The 16,725-nt window shown below is 37.5% G+C and overlaps 1 protein-coding gene across 1 annotated transcript in view; it reads left to right on the top strand.

Moving 5' to 3' along the window:
- Positions 1-425: 425 nt before the first annotated feature.
- LOC122807108 (aquaporin-3-like) overlaps positions 426-16,725 on the top strand; it is a 102,090-nt gene continuing 85,790 nt past the window's right edge. The window contains exon 1 of the mRNA XM_044078071.1: positions 426-616. Coding sequence (XP_043934006.1) covers positions 509-616 — 108 coding nt within the window. The 5' untranslated portion in view covers positions 426-508. The remainder of the gene's footprint in view (positions 617-16,725) is intronic.

The raw sequence follows: 16,725 nt of genomic DNA, 5'->3' as shown, positions 1-16,725 counted from the left end.
AGAGAAACAGGAAACGCACTTGACTACTGGACACAGAGAGACTCAACAAAAATGCTAAACAATAACATGCCTAACAGGGCATTAGAGAGCCGGTTTTGCCAGATACCCTAGTAGAGCTAGAAAGGCACTTCATCCATCTGGTAAATACAAATGATCCACCTTTTCCTGTGATGACAGATATTGCATTATTTGAATAAGTTCAGTTGAATCGTTTGCTTACAGTAGTCCCCCCAAAACACACACACACACACACACACACACACACACACACACACACACACACACACAGTCTAAGTCAGAGCAAGCCAGTTTGAACGAGCTCTGTATGCACTTGCCTACCGGCGGATAAGGTGTGGTTTACCGAGGGCGGGGTTGTTTCCTATTTTTTTTTCCTGCTACATATTTATAAGCTAAACCAAAGGGGTTACACTGTACTAGATCACAATAGTTTCTTACTGATCTGAAATCCTCCAACAAGACAGCATCACTTAGTGAGTAAACCAGCAAAATGGGAATGCAAAAGGAATGTCTCTCAAAAGTTGGCAATTTCTTAAGAATCAAAAATAAACTGTTAAGGCAAGCTTTGGCAGAATGTTTGGGGACGTTAATACTTGTGGTAAGTGAACGCTTTAATTCAGCATCTTATTTTCCAGTGTCATACGACTACAGTAAGAATTATGATACGTATACCAGTATAATACCATTGCATGTGCGTGTGTTATGTGCTTGTATAATTTCGAATCTTGATAAATGGTATCATCAGAATAACACACACATAGGGTTACCACCTGTCCCACTTTGCGAGGGACAGTCCCTGTTTGGGCAGTTGTGTCCTTCAAGGCTGAAAATAAATTGAAAAAATGACAAATGTCCTGATTTAGGACAAAAATATTTCGTATATTTTATGTAATAGTTGCATAAAACTGTTATTCTGTATCTGAAACACCTACATGTTATAAGAAACAGAATAAGCAACTAAAATGCTACAAGAATAAACTTATATTTAGGCAAAGAACTGAAGTTCTGTCCTTTGTACTGGTCGTGGGTATGTTTTGCCCTGCAAAATCTGACATTTGTACCAAAAATGTCCCGCTTTGGCCATTTGAAAAGGTGGCAACCCTACACACACGCACATACATATATATAAAGAAAGAAACATTCTTTACTGTAATTAAAGCCTTCAAATACTTGAATAAAGACGTTGCTTCAAGTAAAAGACAGACCCAGTATAAGGAGCTTGAGTGGGTCTACTTCATTTTTTGACAAAGCATATGATTTTTATTTTAATCTACTTTTGTCTCCTTCTGCAAAATGACACCTTATCAAAACGCACCAGTTTTCCATTTACTGGCACAATTTCTTCTTTTGGCAACTTAATGCCTATAGTAGAATTTCTGCTTCAAGCTCCCCCCCCCCCCACGCAGTATTTAATATAACTTGAAATATCGAGTAATGTTGCTTTGTTACCACTTGATGTATGAAGAAGGTACTATTTCCATATGACTGAGACCTAAGCATGGTGCATGATTTTGTGGAAACCAGTAGTTAATGCATATGGAAAATGTCTGTTATACTGAAGTCTAGATTTGGTTTTGTCTCCTGTATTGCAGCGAGGTTTTGTAGTAGCAGAGTGACAAAATGAAGATAATATTACGTTTCAATTACTAGTCTATGATTTGAATTTGTCTTCAGCAGTGATATGCAAACACTGACATCCTAATACGCAACATGTTTAAAATATTTCTAAATTTCTTTAACAAGTACCAGTTTTACCGGGGCTGCTCCTTTTATATTTGTTGTTGCACAACTAAATGCCACCAGTGATAAGTCGTCAAACAGTTTGAAATCATTGACCAAATTCTCTAAATAATTCTGACTAGTGGTACTGATAAATGGCCTTTAATTAGGTAAGGAGGCAATAGTTTTTTCGGCATCCAGTTGACGATAATGACTGTGTGATGCTCTTGCATAAGACGTTGGGTTAAGAATTTAAACTGAAGTCTGTAACAAGCTGTATACATTGGTTCGAGTTTTCTATGGGAAGGGGGCAGCTATTTGAAAGGAGAGGTGTAAAGGCATTTATTTAAGAAAACACTGACAAACTACACCACAACACTCAAGTGTCTTACAATGCAGTTATGCCTCTAATTGTACACTGTGCCTCAAGATGAAACTGACATGCAGATCGTTTTCCTGGCACCTCTGGGTGATGTAGCTGTCGTTTCTATGAAGCACTGCATTTGGCAATATTACCGAAAGTGCCACGTCTGACCGACAAGGATTTGCAATACTATGGCCACCCTGCAGGTATACCTCTCAAAGGTACCTCATTATGTTGCTCATTTCGGGTCTCAAACAGTTCATGTTCCGCAAGTTCCACGTTGTGAGTAAGATATCCAAACCAAGCAACGCGAAATGCAATACAATCTTCTACAGCTAATTTCATAGACAAGAGCAAGCTGATAAAAAGACCAAGACACATAACGTTCACAAACTTCACATAAATAATCTACATGAAACAAAATGACTAGCAAAGTGATTCCCTGTTTAGCTGTATGTGTGTTCATAGCTGTCGAGGTTCCATCTTACGCATGTGAAACACCCGTGTAACATGTAAAACACTGACAACTTCATCTAGGAAGCTCACAGCATAGTTATAATGAATTACTTGATTCTACAAAAATGGATTGGTGGATTAATAGGGTTATGAGTTACTATATTTTAGCGCTGAAAAGACAGAACGTTTCAACGTTGACCAGAATGATGTATGTAATGATAAGCCTCAAAATAAGGAAACGCTCCTTGTAATAAGCTACAGTTCAGGAGATTTATATAAGGAAGTGTTTTCATAACAATGTAACGATTTTTATATGAGGAAATGTTTTGATGGTATTCTACCTATTATTATAACTATAGAATTACTACTTTTTAAGTTTAGTGCGCTGTTTAAAGAAACAGCGCACCCCTTATCGCCTGCCACAATTTGTTTGTAAAGCACGTACAAGCAGTAAGCGTTATGGAGCCTAAAAGGGAGTAGGCGTTGCACAATTACGGCGCTGGAGAAAGAAAGAGAAAAACAAGTGTTGAGAATAAGTTCACTCCTGGAACTTGTCCCGTTATTCGTCAGTATCTACCATAAAAGTTGAAGCTGTTGGTGGAGATCTTATAAACAATTCATTTAAACAGCAATATTTTCTAGCCAGGATGTTTCTGAAAATGTTATGACATCAGGAAGGAGACTGATTGCATTGCTAACCTCATAGTACTTCTCCAGTGCGATCATACTTAGCAACCTCTTAGTGCTAGAAATCTGGACAAAGTCTGTCATAATTGGGGCATAAAGCCCCAAAATACGGACAGATTTTAAATACTGCTGCTCTAAACTTAAAAAGCTACTAGAATAACATGTTTATGTTAGCATGCATTTTCTGAAAGATTTGAAGTCTGAAACTCAAATGTAAGTCATTATTTAGTAACTTAGATGCTGATCATCCCAGTGATGTGCCAGAAAGAAACACACATTTTATGAGGAACAGACCAAAAATATGAGGCAAAAATCTGGACATTCTGCGAAAATCTGGGCAGTTGAGAGGTATGACCGGGATATATTGAATAAACCTTGCAGGAGACCAGCAAAATAACCTTAGCAAAACTCGTAGACAATGCAATCACTTTTAACATGCAGACATCTTCGGATGTCTCGTATCCTAGTCTTTACATAGAATTATTTGCTAAAAATGTAAAATAAAGTCATGCAGGACTAGTACAAAATAGTTAACGCGAATCGCGATAACTTTTGATCACTAATGGAATGGCTATGCTTTTTAACAAGTTTACCAATCGCGATAACTTTTGATCACTAATGGAATGTCCATGCTTTTTAACAAGTTTACCAGTCGCGATAACTTTTGATCAGTAATTGAATGTCCATGCTTTTTAACAAGTTTACCAGTCGCGATACCTTTTGATCACTAATGGAATGTCCATGCTTTTTAACAAGTTTACCAGTCGCGATAACTTTTGATCACTAATGGAATGTCCATGCTTTTTAACAAGTTTACCAGTCGCGATAACTTTTGATCACTAATGGAATGTCCATGCTTTTTAACAAGTTTTACCAATCCGGATAACTTTTGATCAGTAATGGAATGCCCATGCTTTTTAACAAGTTTACCGCAATTTTATTATTCACTTATATTTAAATAGAGCACTGATTAATTGTGTGATTATCACCTAAATGGGGGTGGGGGGCTTCTTGTCCTGGAATACAATAACTAGCTGTGTGTGAGGGGGGTCTTCTTCCCAAACACGCACGCGCTGGCACGTGCACACACACCAGCAATTCGAGGAATCGCTAGTTCAGCTAAAAGTGCATTTTAGAATTGACAAGGACACCCGTGGATCCACCCAAATGTTCAACTGCCTCAGTGCATATAGCTTATGCAAGGAAGGTCATTTTCCCCTTTTCCAGGCTGAGGGTCATATTGTTTTATAATTAGCACTTATTTTCTGGTGAGAACTTTCAATACTTAGTGAACGTCAAAGCATTTCTGATCAGCTTTCAGTATTCAGATTCCTAGGTCTTGTTTCATTTTGTTTCTCTTACTGCCACCTTGCTTCCTATCTTCTCCACTACCTTTTTGTAGCATATAGCCTATAGGGTCCTACTGCATACTTTTCATAAACCAAACTCCTTGATACCGAACTGTTGCCTGTAGCTGAAAAAGATGAAAATAGAGCAACATATGTGAAGCGGCTTCAATACTTGTTGCATCCCAGAGTACTTTTGCAGTAACATGAAATAATCTGTTAGGCCCGGCAAGCCAGTACGTAAAAATCTACTGCCAATCATTAGCGGACCGAAGTTCCGATGTGGCGACCCCTAACCGGGAAAAGCCGAAAGACACAAACAAACAAACTGTAAATTTACAGGGTAACATAAAACAGATATATCATTACCTAGAAAATTTGTTTTACTTCAGAGTTCCTGCTAGCTAACTCATGGGTTTCTACCTCTTTGCTCAAGAATCAGAGAAGAAGCAATCATTAACGAGAGGGGCTAAGATCCCAAATTAGGGGCAGTTTTTAAATATTACTCAAATTCAATTAGAAAGCTAATATAACAGCAGGTGTTGCCTCAACATGCACTATCTGCAGAAGAAAAAATTTAACTCTTATGCCTGGCATTATTGATTAACTGTAATCCTCAGTGATTTACCAAAAAATCATACATTTTAGATGCAAAATCAGGATCACTTGGGAGATGCATGCTAACCACATAGTGGGAACACCTATTACTATAAAATATATAGTTTAGTGTGAGTAAATTTGTTATGAAACAATTTCACTCACAGCATCAAATTCATTAGGCCCATTTACACATATTTATGAGAAATAAACAATTGCTCAGAAGTGTTATATCATGATGTGGCATACTGGTGTCAACAGATCTTGTACTTTTAGTGAATCTGCAGGTGTGGTTTAGTAGGAGTGCTTTCAATTTAAGCACTGTGTCATTCCTGTTTTACTGTAACAATGCTCTCCTCATACCGCTCAACCTCTTAGCGCAAGAAATGTACACAAAGCCAAAAGTAATGGGGGTACAAACACCCTGAAATAGGAACAAATTTTAAATATTGCTCTCATAAACTTAAGACAGGTGCTAGAATAAAAGGTATTGTGCTAGCATGCATTTTCTGAAGGATATGAAGTCTGAAACTCAAATGTATGTCATTCTTCATTAGCTTCAATCCTCAAAAACTTGCCAGAAAAACACAAATTTTATGAGGAACAGACCAAAAATATGCAGCAAAAATCTGGACATTTTGCGAAAATCTGGACAGTTGAGAGGTATGGCCCTAGTTACTGAAGGTTTGCTTTCTGTGCACACATATCTTCTGACTGGCAACAGTTAGGAAGGGGCATGGCATACGATAGTTGGCAGTAGTCCAGTGCTATACTTGTACCTGAGTTCTATTACTGCTGGGGCAGTGTGGAGACTGGGAGGAAGTATGTAGCTACAGGAGGTCAGTAAATGACTAACTGGGCCAAAGGGTCATTTCCATGTTTTTGATGTGTCAAGATGAACCCTAACAAGTACACTAAAACTTTTGAACAAAAAAAGGTACAAGTGAATATACACAGCTGTGTAACGCATTACATCTATATGCATTTTACATGTTTAAACAAGCATTTAGATATGGCTGTGAATGTCTGATATACAAAGAAAAAGAAGAATCTCATTTCCTAGTAATGATTAAAAACAATAATTGTTCATCACTAGTTTGTGTTCAGTTATGCTTTGAACTTATGAATGATTTTGAAAAAAAAAATGTATTTCCTGAAATTTATATTTTTGTAAAGATGTGGAATCTAGCCACATTGGTGCAGTGGTTAGCATTGTCGCCTCACAGCAAGAGGTTCTCCTGCTCAATTCTCGGCTAGAGCACCTTCTGTGTGGAGTCTGCATGTCCTCCCCGTGGTCGAGTGACGTTTAAAGACATGCAGGTAGGTGCGTGCATGAACGAGTGTGCCTTCTTTGAAGGTTGGGTGTCAGGCTGGCAACTCGACACCATAAAAATCCATTGCCAATCGTTAGCAGACTGGAGTTCTGCTGTGGTGACCCTTAACTGAGAAAAGCCGAAGGGCATTATTTTCTGTGAAGATGTGGAATCTGACAACAGACACACTGGAATTGTTTAATGCCCAGGTCTCTACCACAGTAAAAGCCAGCCTCATATCCAAATTCCCCTTTTCTTTCTGTCAGTCTAAGTAGTTAAGATAGTGCCAGAAAAATGGATGTGAAGGTTATGGGGAAGGAAATGCAGAGCAAGAGGAAGAGATCTTAATGCTGGTTAGTGACACATTCAAAAAAGGTAATTGTGATTACCATTTAACATAAAGGTAGTACATATCTGGAATGTTGAACCCCAGTTGCTCATTTCATGAGATTTTAACCACACTGGGATAAGATATGCAAAACAGGAGCAGTAAGGACTGACCAGAAAGAAGTGGAACCATGCATACAAGTACATGAGTCCTGTTATCATTCTAATTATATATGTGGACAGCATCTAGATTATTTCTACTAATTACTAGTAATTGGTTATGTTCTGTTCCTAAGAATCTGCAACATTTTACATTATCTATCCACAAACATTTTCTTTCATAAATATCGTCTTGTCCTACTTCTTAATTTATTGTTTGAAAAAATGTTTGTTTGAAGGCTGAAATATGATCAGTTAATAGATGGTGTAAAATAACAGCAGCAATCTTCAAATGTGATTAGACTTTTCAAACCACATATCCCTCGACTTAAATTATATATCACTGAATAAAATGTAAATATAATAATTTATAGATGTGCAATCAACTATTCAAATCAGAACAGCTTTATTTCACATGTGAGTGAAGTTTTGTGACATTATGGGATGTCAAGTCCTTTTCGGGTGATTGTCATTTGGCTGGTAAGCTCAGATCTCACAAAGTCCTTGAGGAAAGATGATATCACATATCCCATGTTATTGCACAGTATGCTGTGCATTATTATTAAAAATAGAATGTAGTACATGGTATTGGTATCTAAGGAATCAGGTGTGACATTTAGACATCAAGTACATAAATACTGATGCCAAGCTACAGTGTGGTTTAGAGTTGTAAATATGCAGGAAAGTTTGCACTTTATTTTTCTTATTGATTTCCTAAACCCTTTAGTGAGTAGTAAGATTAAAAACAAATATTGTGTTCAGATAATGTTCTTAAAATAAACTGCATGCACTGGTTGTGTTACACTCAAAAACAAAACTTCTGATCCAAGCGGCAGAAGTGTAAGTCAGGACTTGTTAATGGGAAACACCTGCACTCTGTTTTGTTATGTGTTTCTTTGTATGATACAAAGGTTTTGCTTAGTAATATTTCAGGGGAAGCAAGACTGTTGTATTGCAGGGTTACCCCATGTCTGAATAAACTAATTTTCTTCTGGTGGGTATTTAGGTGCCCTCTCCCTGACATCAAAAGCCCCAGCCCTGTGGTTCACTCAGAAGCTTCTTGCTCAAGGAGTTAAATTCACTTTAGAGTGTATCAGAAAGTCACAGAAGGTACGATTTCTAAAGAGTTCCATGCTCACTTGTTGCACTCCTGTATGGTCTAATCTTCTGGCAAAACAACTTGTACATTCTAGCCCCTGATAGGTTTGCACTCCTGAGCAGTCACTCATGGTGATATCTGTTTTCCTGAGATTACCACTTGCACTCATTCTGGCAAGTTACCCAATCTATGGAGCTAAAGATATTCATACATCTTTCAACTGTGTTTAAGGTCAGCTGCAAATGCAAATCATGGCATGGCTTCTTAAAATAATATTTTAGAGGTCTTGAAATCTTCACCTGCTTTCATATGACCAGTCACTTTTGCTATGTTTCTGTATCACCTTATCTTCTCCTGGTGCTTCTCTTCTGCCCTTTGACTGTTTTTATATACGCTGTACACAACTGGTGCATGTTTATCTATGTTTATTACTGCTGATATGCAGTGCATAAAATGCATAAACACTAATAGCCCACATTTCAAAGTTTACCTTGACTACTGTTTCTGTTGTCAACTTGATTTATTGTACTTTGTTCTGTAACTTTCTTGTTTACTTATGGAAAGAGGCATTTACTTTATTAATTGATAAAAAGCAAAGATAATGGTGTCGTGTTTTGTCAGATGTTATGGTACTCACTGTGCACTTTCCTTGTAAGTTCTTTAACTTTTTTTTGCAGTCTAACTTGCAGTTCATAACAAATCATTAGTGGAGTCTTATTGCTTCTACTAACATTTACTGAGAGTTTGCAATTAAAAGGGAAGAGTACACAGTAAAATAAGGTCACAGTTCTAAGGAAACGCAGAAAACATGAATTTAATAACAATTACATTTATTGGCCTTTTTAGTTTGCCTTGTCATTGTTTAATGCATGTAAGCACAGTTACTCAGCAAAACCCATAATAAAGCTACAGTAGTTTGATGGTTGCATAGGTATTTTATTAACTATAAAGTAAAATACAGTAGTTCAGAAATTTAATAACATAAAAAGGAGCAAATATGACATATTTGAACTATTCACATATAAATGTTCAGCAGTGTCTTTCAGAATGGAAATGTTCTGTACTGTACCAGTGACATGGTTATCTTTTTTATTTGTTCTAGAAAAATTATGATAAAGGGTGATTTTAGTTAACCTGCCTACTGTTCAGTAACTACAGGCCCTTTGCTAACCAGTTTCATCAACAACAATCAGTTTGCTAAATTTCTCTTGCTTCCTCACAAAACAGAATTTCTAGCTTCCTTCGGAAGAAGTACATTGTGCCGTTTGAACAACTAGGTAAAAATCTGAAATGATGAAGGCAATCAAATGTCAAAGCTCAACTGTGGAGAGCATGTTATGTGGACATTTTGGTGACATAGTTTCCAGATGCTCTGTACCATAAGGGGATCAGACTTACCAAGGGCACTGAAGACAATGTAAAAGGAAGGTGCACCGTGTGACTTACGTAGCATTACTTCCCTTCTGTGCTGCTGCATGTTACATGGTGCTGAATAAAGTAACATCAGCAATGAATGAAAACCTGGCTCAGTTCTGTCAGGAATAAATAAAGCATAGTGATGATCTCACAATGTATGCAAAAGCTACAGAATAACTAGGGCATAGTAATGATCTCACAATGTGTGCAAAACCTATAGAATTACTAGACCATAGTGATGATCTCACAATGTATGTAAAAGCTACAGAATAACTAGAGCATAGTGACAATCTCACAATGTATGCAAAACCTATAGAATAAGCAGACCATAGTGATGATCTCACAATGTATGCAAAAACCTATAGAATTACTAGATCATAGTGACAATCTCACAATGTATGCAAAAGCTAAAGAATAACTAGACCATAGTGATGATCTCACAATGTATGCAAAAGCTACAGAATAACTAGAGCATAGTGACAATCTCACAATGCATGCAAAAGGTACAGGATAACTAGACCATAGTGATGATCTCACAATGTATGCAAAAGCTACAGAATAATTAGAGCATAGTGATGATCTCACAATGTGTGCAAAACCTATAGAATTACTAGATCATAGTGACAATCTCACAATGTGTGTAAAAGCTACAAAATAACTAAGGCATAGTGACAATCTCACAATGTATGCAAAACCTATAGAATAAGCAGACCATAGTGATGATCTCACAATGTATGCAAAAGCTATAGAATAACTAGAGCATAGTGACAATCTCACAACGTATGCAAAAGCTACAGAATAACTAGAGCATAGTGACAATCTCACAATGCATGCAAAAGCTACAGAATAACTAGACCATAGTGATGATCTCACAATGTATGCAAAAGCTACAGAATAACTAGGGAATAGTGACAATCTCAGAATGTATGCAAAACCTATAGAATAAGCAGACCATAGTGATGATCTCACAATGCTTGCAAAAGCTACAGAATAACTAGGGCATAGTGACAATCTCACAATGTATGCAAAACCTATAGAATAAGCAGACCATAGTGATGATCTCACAATGTATGCAAAAGCTATAGAATAACTAGAGCATAGTGACAATCTCACAATGTATGCAAAAGCTACAGAATAACTAGACCATAGTGATGATCTCACAATGCATGCAAAAGCTACAGAATAATTAGAGCATAGTGATGATCTCACAATGTATGCAAAACCTATAGAATAAGCAGACCATAGTGATGATTTCACAATGCATGCAAAAGCTACAGAATAACTAGAGAATAGTGATGATCTCACAATGTATGCAACACCTATGGAATAATAAGAGCATAGTGATGATCTCACAATGTATGCAAAATCTATAGAATAATTAGACCATAGTGATGATCTCTCAATGTATGCAAAAGCTACAGAATAACTAGAGCATAGTGATGATCTCACAATGTATGCAAAACCTATGGAATAACTAGACTATAGTGATGACCAAACAATGTAAGCAAAAGCTACAGAGTAACTAGAGCATAGTGATGACCTCACAATGTATGCAAAACCTATAGAATAACTAGACTATAGTGATGATCCCACAATGTATGCAAAAGATACAGAATAACTAGAGCATAGTGATGATCTCACAATGTATAGAAAACCTATAGAATAACTAGAATATAGTGATGATCCCACAATGTGTGCAAAAGCTACAGAATAACTAGAGCATAGTGATGCTCTTCAATGTATGCAAAAGCTACTGAATAACTAGACCAAAGTGATGATCTCACAATGTATGCAAAAGCTACAGAATAACTAGAGCATAATGATGATCTCACAATGTATGCAAAACCTATAGAATAACTAGACCATAGTGATGATCTCACAATGTATGCAAAAGCTACTGAATAACTAGACCATAGTGATGATCTCAAGATATATGCAAAAGCTATAGAATAACTAGAGCATAATGATTATCTCACAATGTATGCAAAAGCTACAGAATAACTAGACCATAGTGATGATCTTACAATGTATACAAAAGCTATAGAACAACTAGATCATAGTGATGATCTCACAATGTATGCAAAATCTACAGAATAACTAAAGCATAGTGACAATCTCACAATGCATGCAAAACCTGCAGAATAACTAGACCATAGTGATGATCTCACAATGTATGCAAAACCTGCAGAATAATTAGAGCATAGGGATGATCTCACAATGTATGCAAAACCTATAGAATAAGCAGACCATGGTGATGATTTCACAATGTATGCAAAAGCTACAGAATAACTAGAGAATAGTGATGATCTCACAATGTATGCAAAACATATGGAATAACTAGACTATAGTGATGACCAAACAATGTAAGCAAAAGCTACAAAGTAACTAGAGCATAGTGATGATCTCACAATGTATGCAAAACCTATAGAATAACTAGACTATAGTGATGATCCCACAATGTATGCAAAAGCTACAGAATAACTAGAGCATAGTGATGATCTCACAATGTATAGATAACCTATAGAATAACTAGACCATAGTGATGATCTCACAATGTATGCAAAAGCTACAGAATAACTAGAGCATAGTGATGATCTCACAATGTATGGAAAACCTATAGAATAACTAGACCATAGTGATGATCTCACAATGTATGCAAAAGCTACAGAATAACTAGAGCATAGTGATGATCTCACAATGTATGCAAAACCTATAGAATAACTAGACCATAATGATGATCTCACAACATGAATTTCACACCTGAAGTCAACTTCTGGTTGGTCAGATCCAACCATAAGCTAATCGCCCTAGATATCCACATTACACCCCCACCCACCGTTAAGGAAACCACAGTAATACATTTCTCCAAAGCCAACTTCATGCTTCTTAAGACAGAAGTGGCGAACTACATGACACCCATGCAGATGGACAATACAGTTACGACTGCTGAATCCTACACAAATGCACTCTATAAGCACTTACACGAGTGCATGGATCATGCTATCCCAAACAGAACCAAGATGCTAACCTCAAAAAAAAAAAGGGAAGCCAATCTGGTGGACCCTGCCATAAACAAATTCTACAACTGAAGGAAGAAACCGTTGCAAAAGAGAGTAAAATCCCATGAGTGGAGGAGCTCACTGGTCAGCCTCAGTAAGAAGGGTGAGATTCCTTATAAGATACTCCAAAGCTAGCTACGAAAATAAAATCGCCACTGATTTTCTAATGGCAACCACAAAGCATTCTATAGCTATGTCAAGAATCTCAATGGCAACACCCAGATCTGCTCTGAGTTACAGCACAATGGCATGAAAATTACAGAACCAACTGATATTGCCAACATCCTGGCAGAAATGTTCAGTGTTAACTTTACCCCCCCCCTCACCCCCTAAAGGGCCACTATCCATACAGGAAGAATGCAGAGTCCTTGTAATCACATCTATGCAGGTAAAATCTGCACTCTCTAAAACCAAAAACCCAGCATCCATGGGACCAGACAACATCTCAGGCTGCGTTTTACATGAAAGTCAGAACTAATTGGCTCCCCACCTAAGCACCATGTTCAATCATAGTCTCACGTCAGGCTTTGTGCCCACTGAATGGTGCACAGCAACAGTTATCCCAGTCCACAAAGGGGGAGCCAACACTGATCCTGGGAATTATCACCCTATTAGCCTATCGAGCCTGGTCTGCAAGGCCATGGAATGTATCATCATGGAACTCATAAAGAAAGGCATTGGTAACCTCCAAACTCTGGACCCCACCCAGTTCAGATTTGTGAAAGGCAGATCATGCCTTCTGAACCCAATCAACTTCTCTGAGGCAGTCACCAAAGCCGTAGACAAGGGTAAGGTGGTTCACACAGCCTGTCTTGACCTCGCCAAGGCTTTTGACAGTATTCCCCATTCTGGAATTATAGCTAAACTCACTAAACTAGGTATAAATTCCTACATCACAAGATAGGTTGCCAACTGACTCACTGACAAAACGCACACTGTAAAAGTTGCAGACTCCAAATCTGACTTCAAACCACTGACAAGTGGAGTACCACAGGGTTTATTCCTGGGACCTCTCCTGTTTGGTATCTACTTCTCTGAAGAACAGGATAACACAGAAGGCCTCTGGCTAATGAAGTTTGCAGATGACTGCAAACTAGGAGCCATAGTCGAGTCCCAGAATGATGTGGACATCCTACAGAAGGGCCTCACTGAGACAGATGCCTGGTGTCACAGGTATGGCCTCAAGTTCAATGCCAAAAAGTGCATTGTCATCCCCTTTGGTAAACACTCTGTACCCATGAACTACCACATAAAAATCAGTCTACTTAATGCCAAATGTGTGACAAGAGACCTTGGCACTCAGGTGGACAGTAGTCTCTCCTTTGATAATCACATTGCCACAGTAGTCAGAAAATCCTTCTATGTGGCACACCTCATCATAAAAGGATTCTCATCCAGGAAAAAAGAGGAAATTGATCCCCTCTACTCGGCACTCATTAGACCCATTATAGAGTACAACACCCCTTTTGGATTGTACCTCACAAGAAATCTGCAGCAGTTGGAAAGGCCACAGAAGTACCTCACAAAGAGGATTACTGGCCTCAAACAGATGCTATACACTGACCATCTCAAAAAACTTCAGCTTTACTCTGTAGCATATCACCTACTCTGAGGAGATCTCTGCCTAACATACAAAGCTATGTTAAACCCAGAGTTGCTGGACATGCTACACCTAAAGAAATCCCAATCCCTGTGAGCTACACACTCTAAGGACCTAAACCTTGTCACCATAATGAACAGGACATGCTGGAGGGATAGATTCCTGTCCCAGAGACTTCCTAGACTCTGAAACAAGCTACCCATCTATGTCAAGCAAAGTTGCTTATTAGCACTCTTCAAGAAAAATCTTGATGAATGGATGGGAAATAGGAAATACACCCCGGGGATCACTTCTGTGACTGCTCAACAGGGGTACAGGAAATTAACTTTCTTGGGTGGCGTAAGCCAGGGAAACTTGTTGGCTAGGCTTACTTAGGCCCTTGGGCCGATAGCCTAGTATCTACCTATGAACCTATATGCAAAAGCTACAGAATAACTAGAGCATAGTGATGACCTCACAATGTATGCAAAAGCTACAGAATAACTAGACCATAGTGATGATCTCACAATGTATGCAAAAGCTATAGAATAACTAGAACATAGTGATGATCTCGCAATGTATGCAAAAGCTATTGAATAACTATATCTCACAATGTATGCAAAAGCTACAGAATAACTAGACCAAACTGATGATCTCACAATGTATACAAAACCTACAGAATAACTAGACCATAGTGATGATCTCACAATGTATGCAAAGGCTACTGAATAACTAGAGCATAGTGATGATCTCACAATGTATGCAAAAGCTGCATAATAACTAGAGCATAGTGATGATCTCACAACATATGCAAAAGCTACAGAATAACTAGACCATAGTGATGCTCTCACAATGTATGCAAAAGCTACAGCATAAGTAGACCAAAATGATGATCTCACAATGTATGCAAAAGCTACAGAATAACTAGACTATAGTGATGATCTCACAATGTATGCAATGGCTACAGATTAACTAGAGCATAGTGATGATCTCACAATGTTTGCAAAAGCTATAGAATAACTAAACCATATTGATGATCTCACAATGTATGCAAATGCTACTGAATAATTAGTCCATAGTGATGATCTCAGAATATATGCAAAAGTTATAGAATAAGTAGAGCATAGTGATGATCTCACAACGTATGCAAAAGCTACAGAATAACTAGAGCATGGTGATGATGTCATAATGTATGCAAAAGCTATAGAATAACTAGACCATAGTGACGATCTCACAATGTATGTAAAAGCTACAGAATAACTAGACCATCATGATGACCTCACAATGTATGCAAAAGCTACAGAATAACTAGAGCATAGTGATGACCTCACAATGTATGCAAAAGCTACAGAATAATTAGACCATAGTGATGATCTCACAATGTATGCAAACGTTTAAAAAAAACACTAATAGACCTATCCACACTGTTCAGGTAAGTGCAATTACTTCAGTTAAAAAAGGAAGGTAAATGCTAAATTTATAGATGTTACACCTACTTCTTGGTTGCCTTGTTGGGTGTGTATTAAACAAGTGTATGTGCTTGACAATTTTCGCTGCTCCTTTCTGCCATTCCCCTTTGCCAAATGACCCTGATCCCAGTGCTACATTTTGTGTCAGACAATGTTGGGTTACACCAGACAAGATATGTTGAGCTGCACAGAAAACTTCAGAATGCTGTAACTTTTGTGAGGATTATTTTTGAACACCCCTCTCGCTATATATATTTATATTTATATTTATATTTATATGGAAGCTAGACTGTCTGACAAGGGAATAACAGTCCACTCTTTTTTTATCCTGTTGTCACACTGTAACTCATCATTGGTACTTGAACATTTCAGTTAGAGGTTGAACAGTTTCATCTTTGAAAATAAAAGATAAGAGCAACATAAATATCAAAACAATGCATTTAAAACTTGTATTTCATTATAATTTTAGTTAAAACTAAAAGCAGAAACCCAAATAACAGGAACACAATGTTACAATGAGAACTATGAAAACTGTTTACATGGCTCAACATACACTAACAGATAAAGCACGTTTACAATAATAACACTATTAATGTCCATATCATCCTAAAATGGTATCCCACACAATGTGTAATTCAGTTAATAGTACAGAAATAGGCTGTCCCATATAATTGCTTGAGTAGAAAATCCTACCCACGTGAATTCAAAATAAATTATTTCTTGCAATAAAACTTCTCTCAGCAGTTCCTACTGTCTTGAAAACAAGTGTTTTACAAAACTCACTGCCACCCACCAGAGCAGTGCAGATGTAATTTATTTATATATATGTTTTGCTGCCAGTTCAGATACGGATGGTAGAGTTAAAAATGAAACATGTAAATAGGTACTGGCCATATCGTGCTACATGAGTATCAGGAGGGACAAGTAGAAAGGAATACTTTGGCAATGAATGTAGAGGTAAAATTAATTAACAGAGAAACCCAATAAAATAAATTAAAATGGAGGTTGCCCCATTTAAGATAATGTAAAGGCATGGTTTTCATGAGATAAATGTTGGGATTCCTGAAACCTACCCACAAATCTGATGAAGAAGAATCCATGCTGGACATCAAGAAAA

The sequence above is a fragment of the Protopterus annectens genome, chromosome 1.part1 (assembly GCF_019279795.1).
Source record: "Protopterus annectens isolate FY-2018-M chromosome 1.part1, PAN1.0, whole genome shotgun sequence".
NCBI classification, from domain to species: Eukaryota; Metazoa; Chordata; order Ceratodontiformes; family Protopteridae; genus Protopterus; species Protopterus annectens.
The sequence above is the reverse complement of the archived record's forward strand: the minus strand, read 5'-3'. Positions and strand labels throughout refer to the sequence as shown.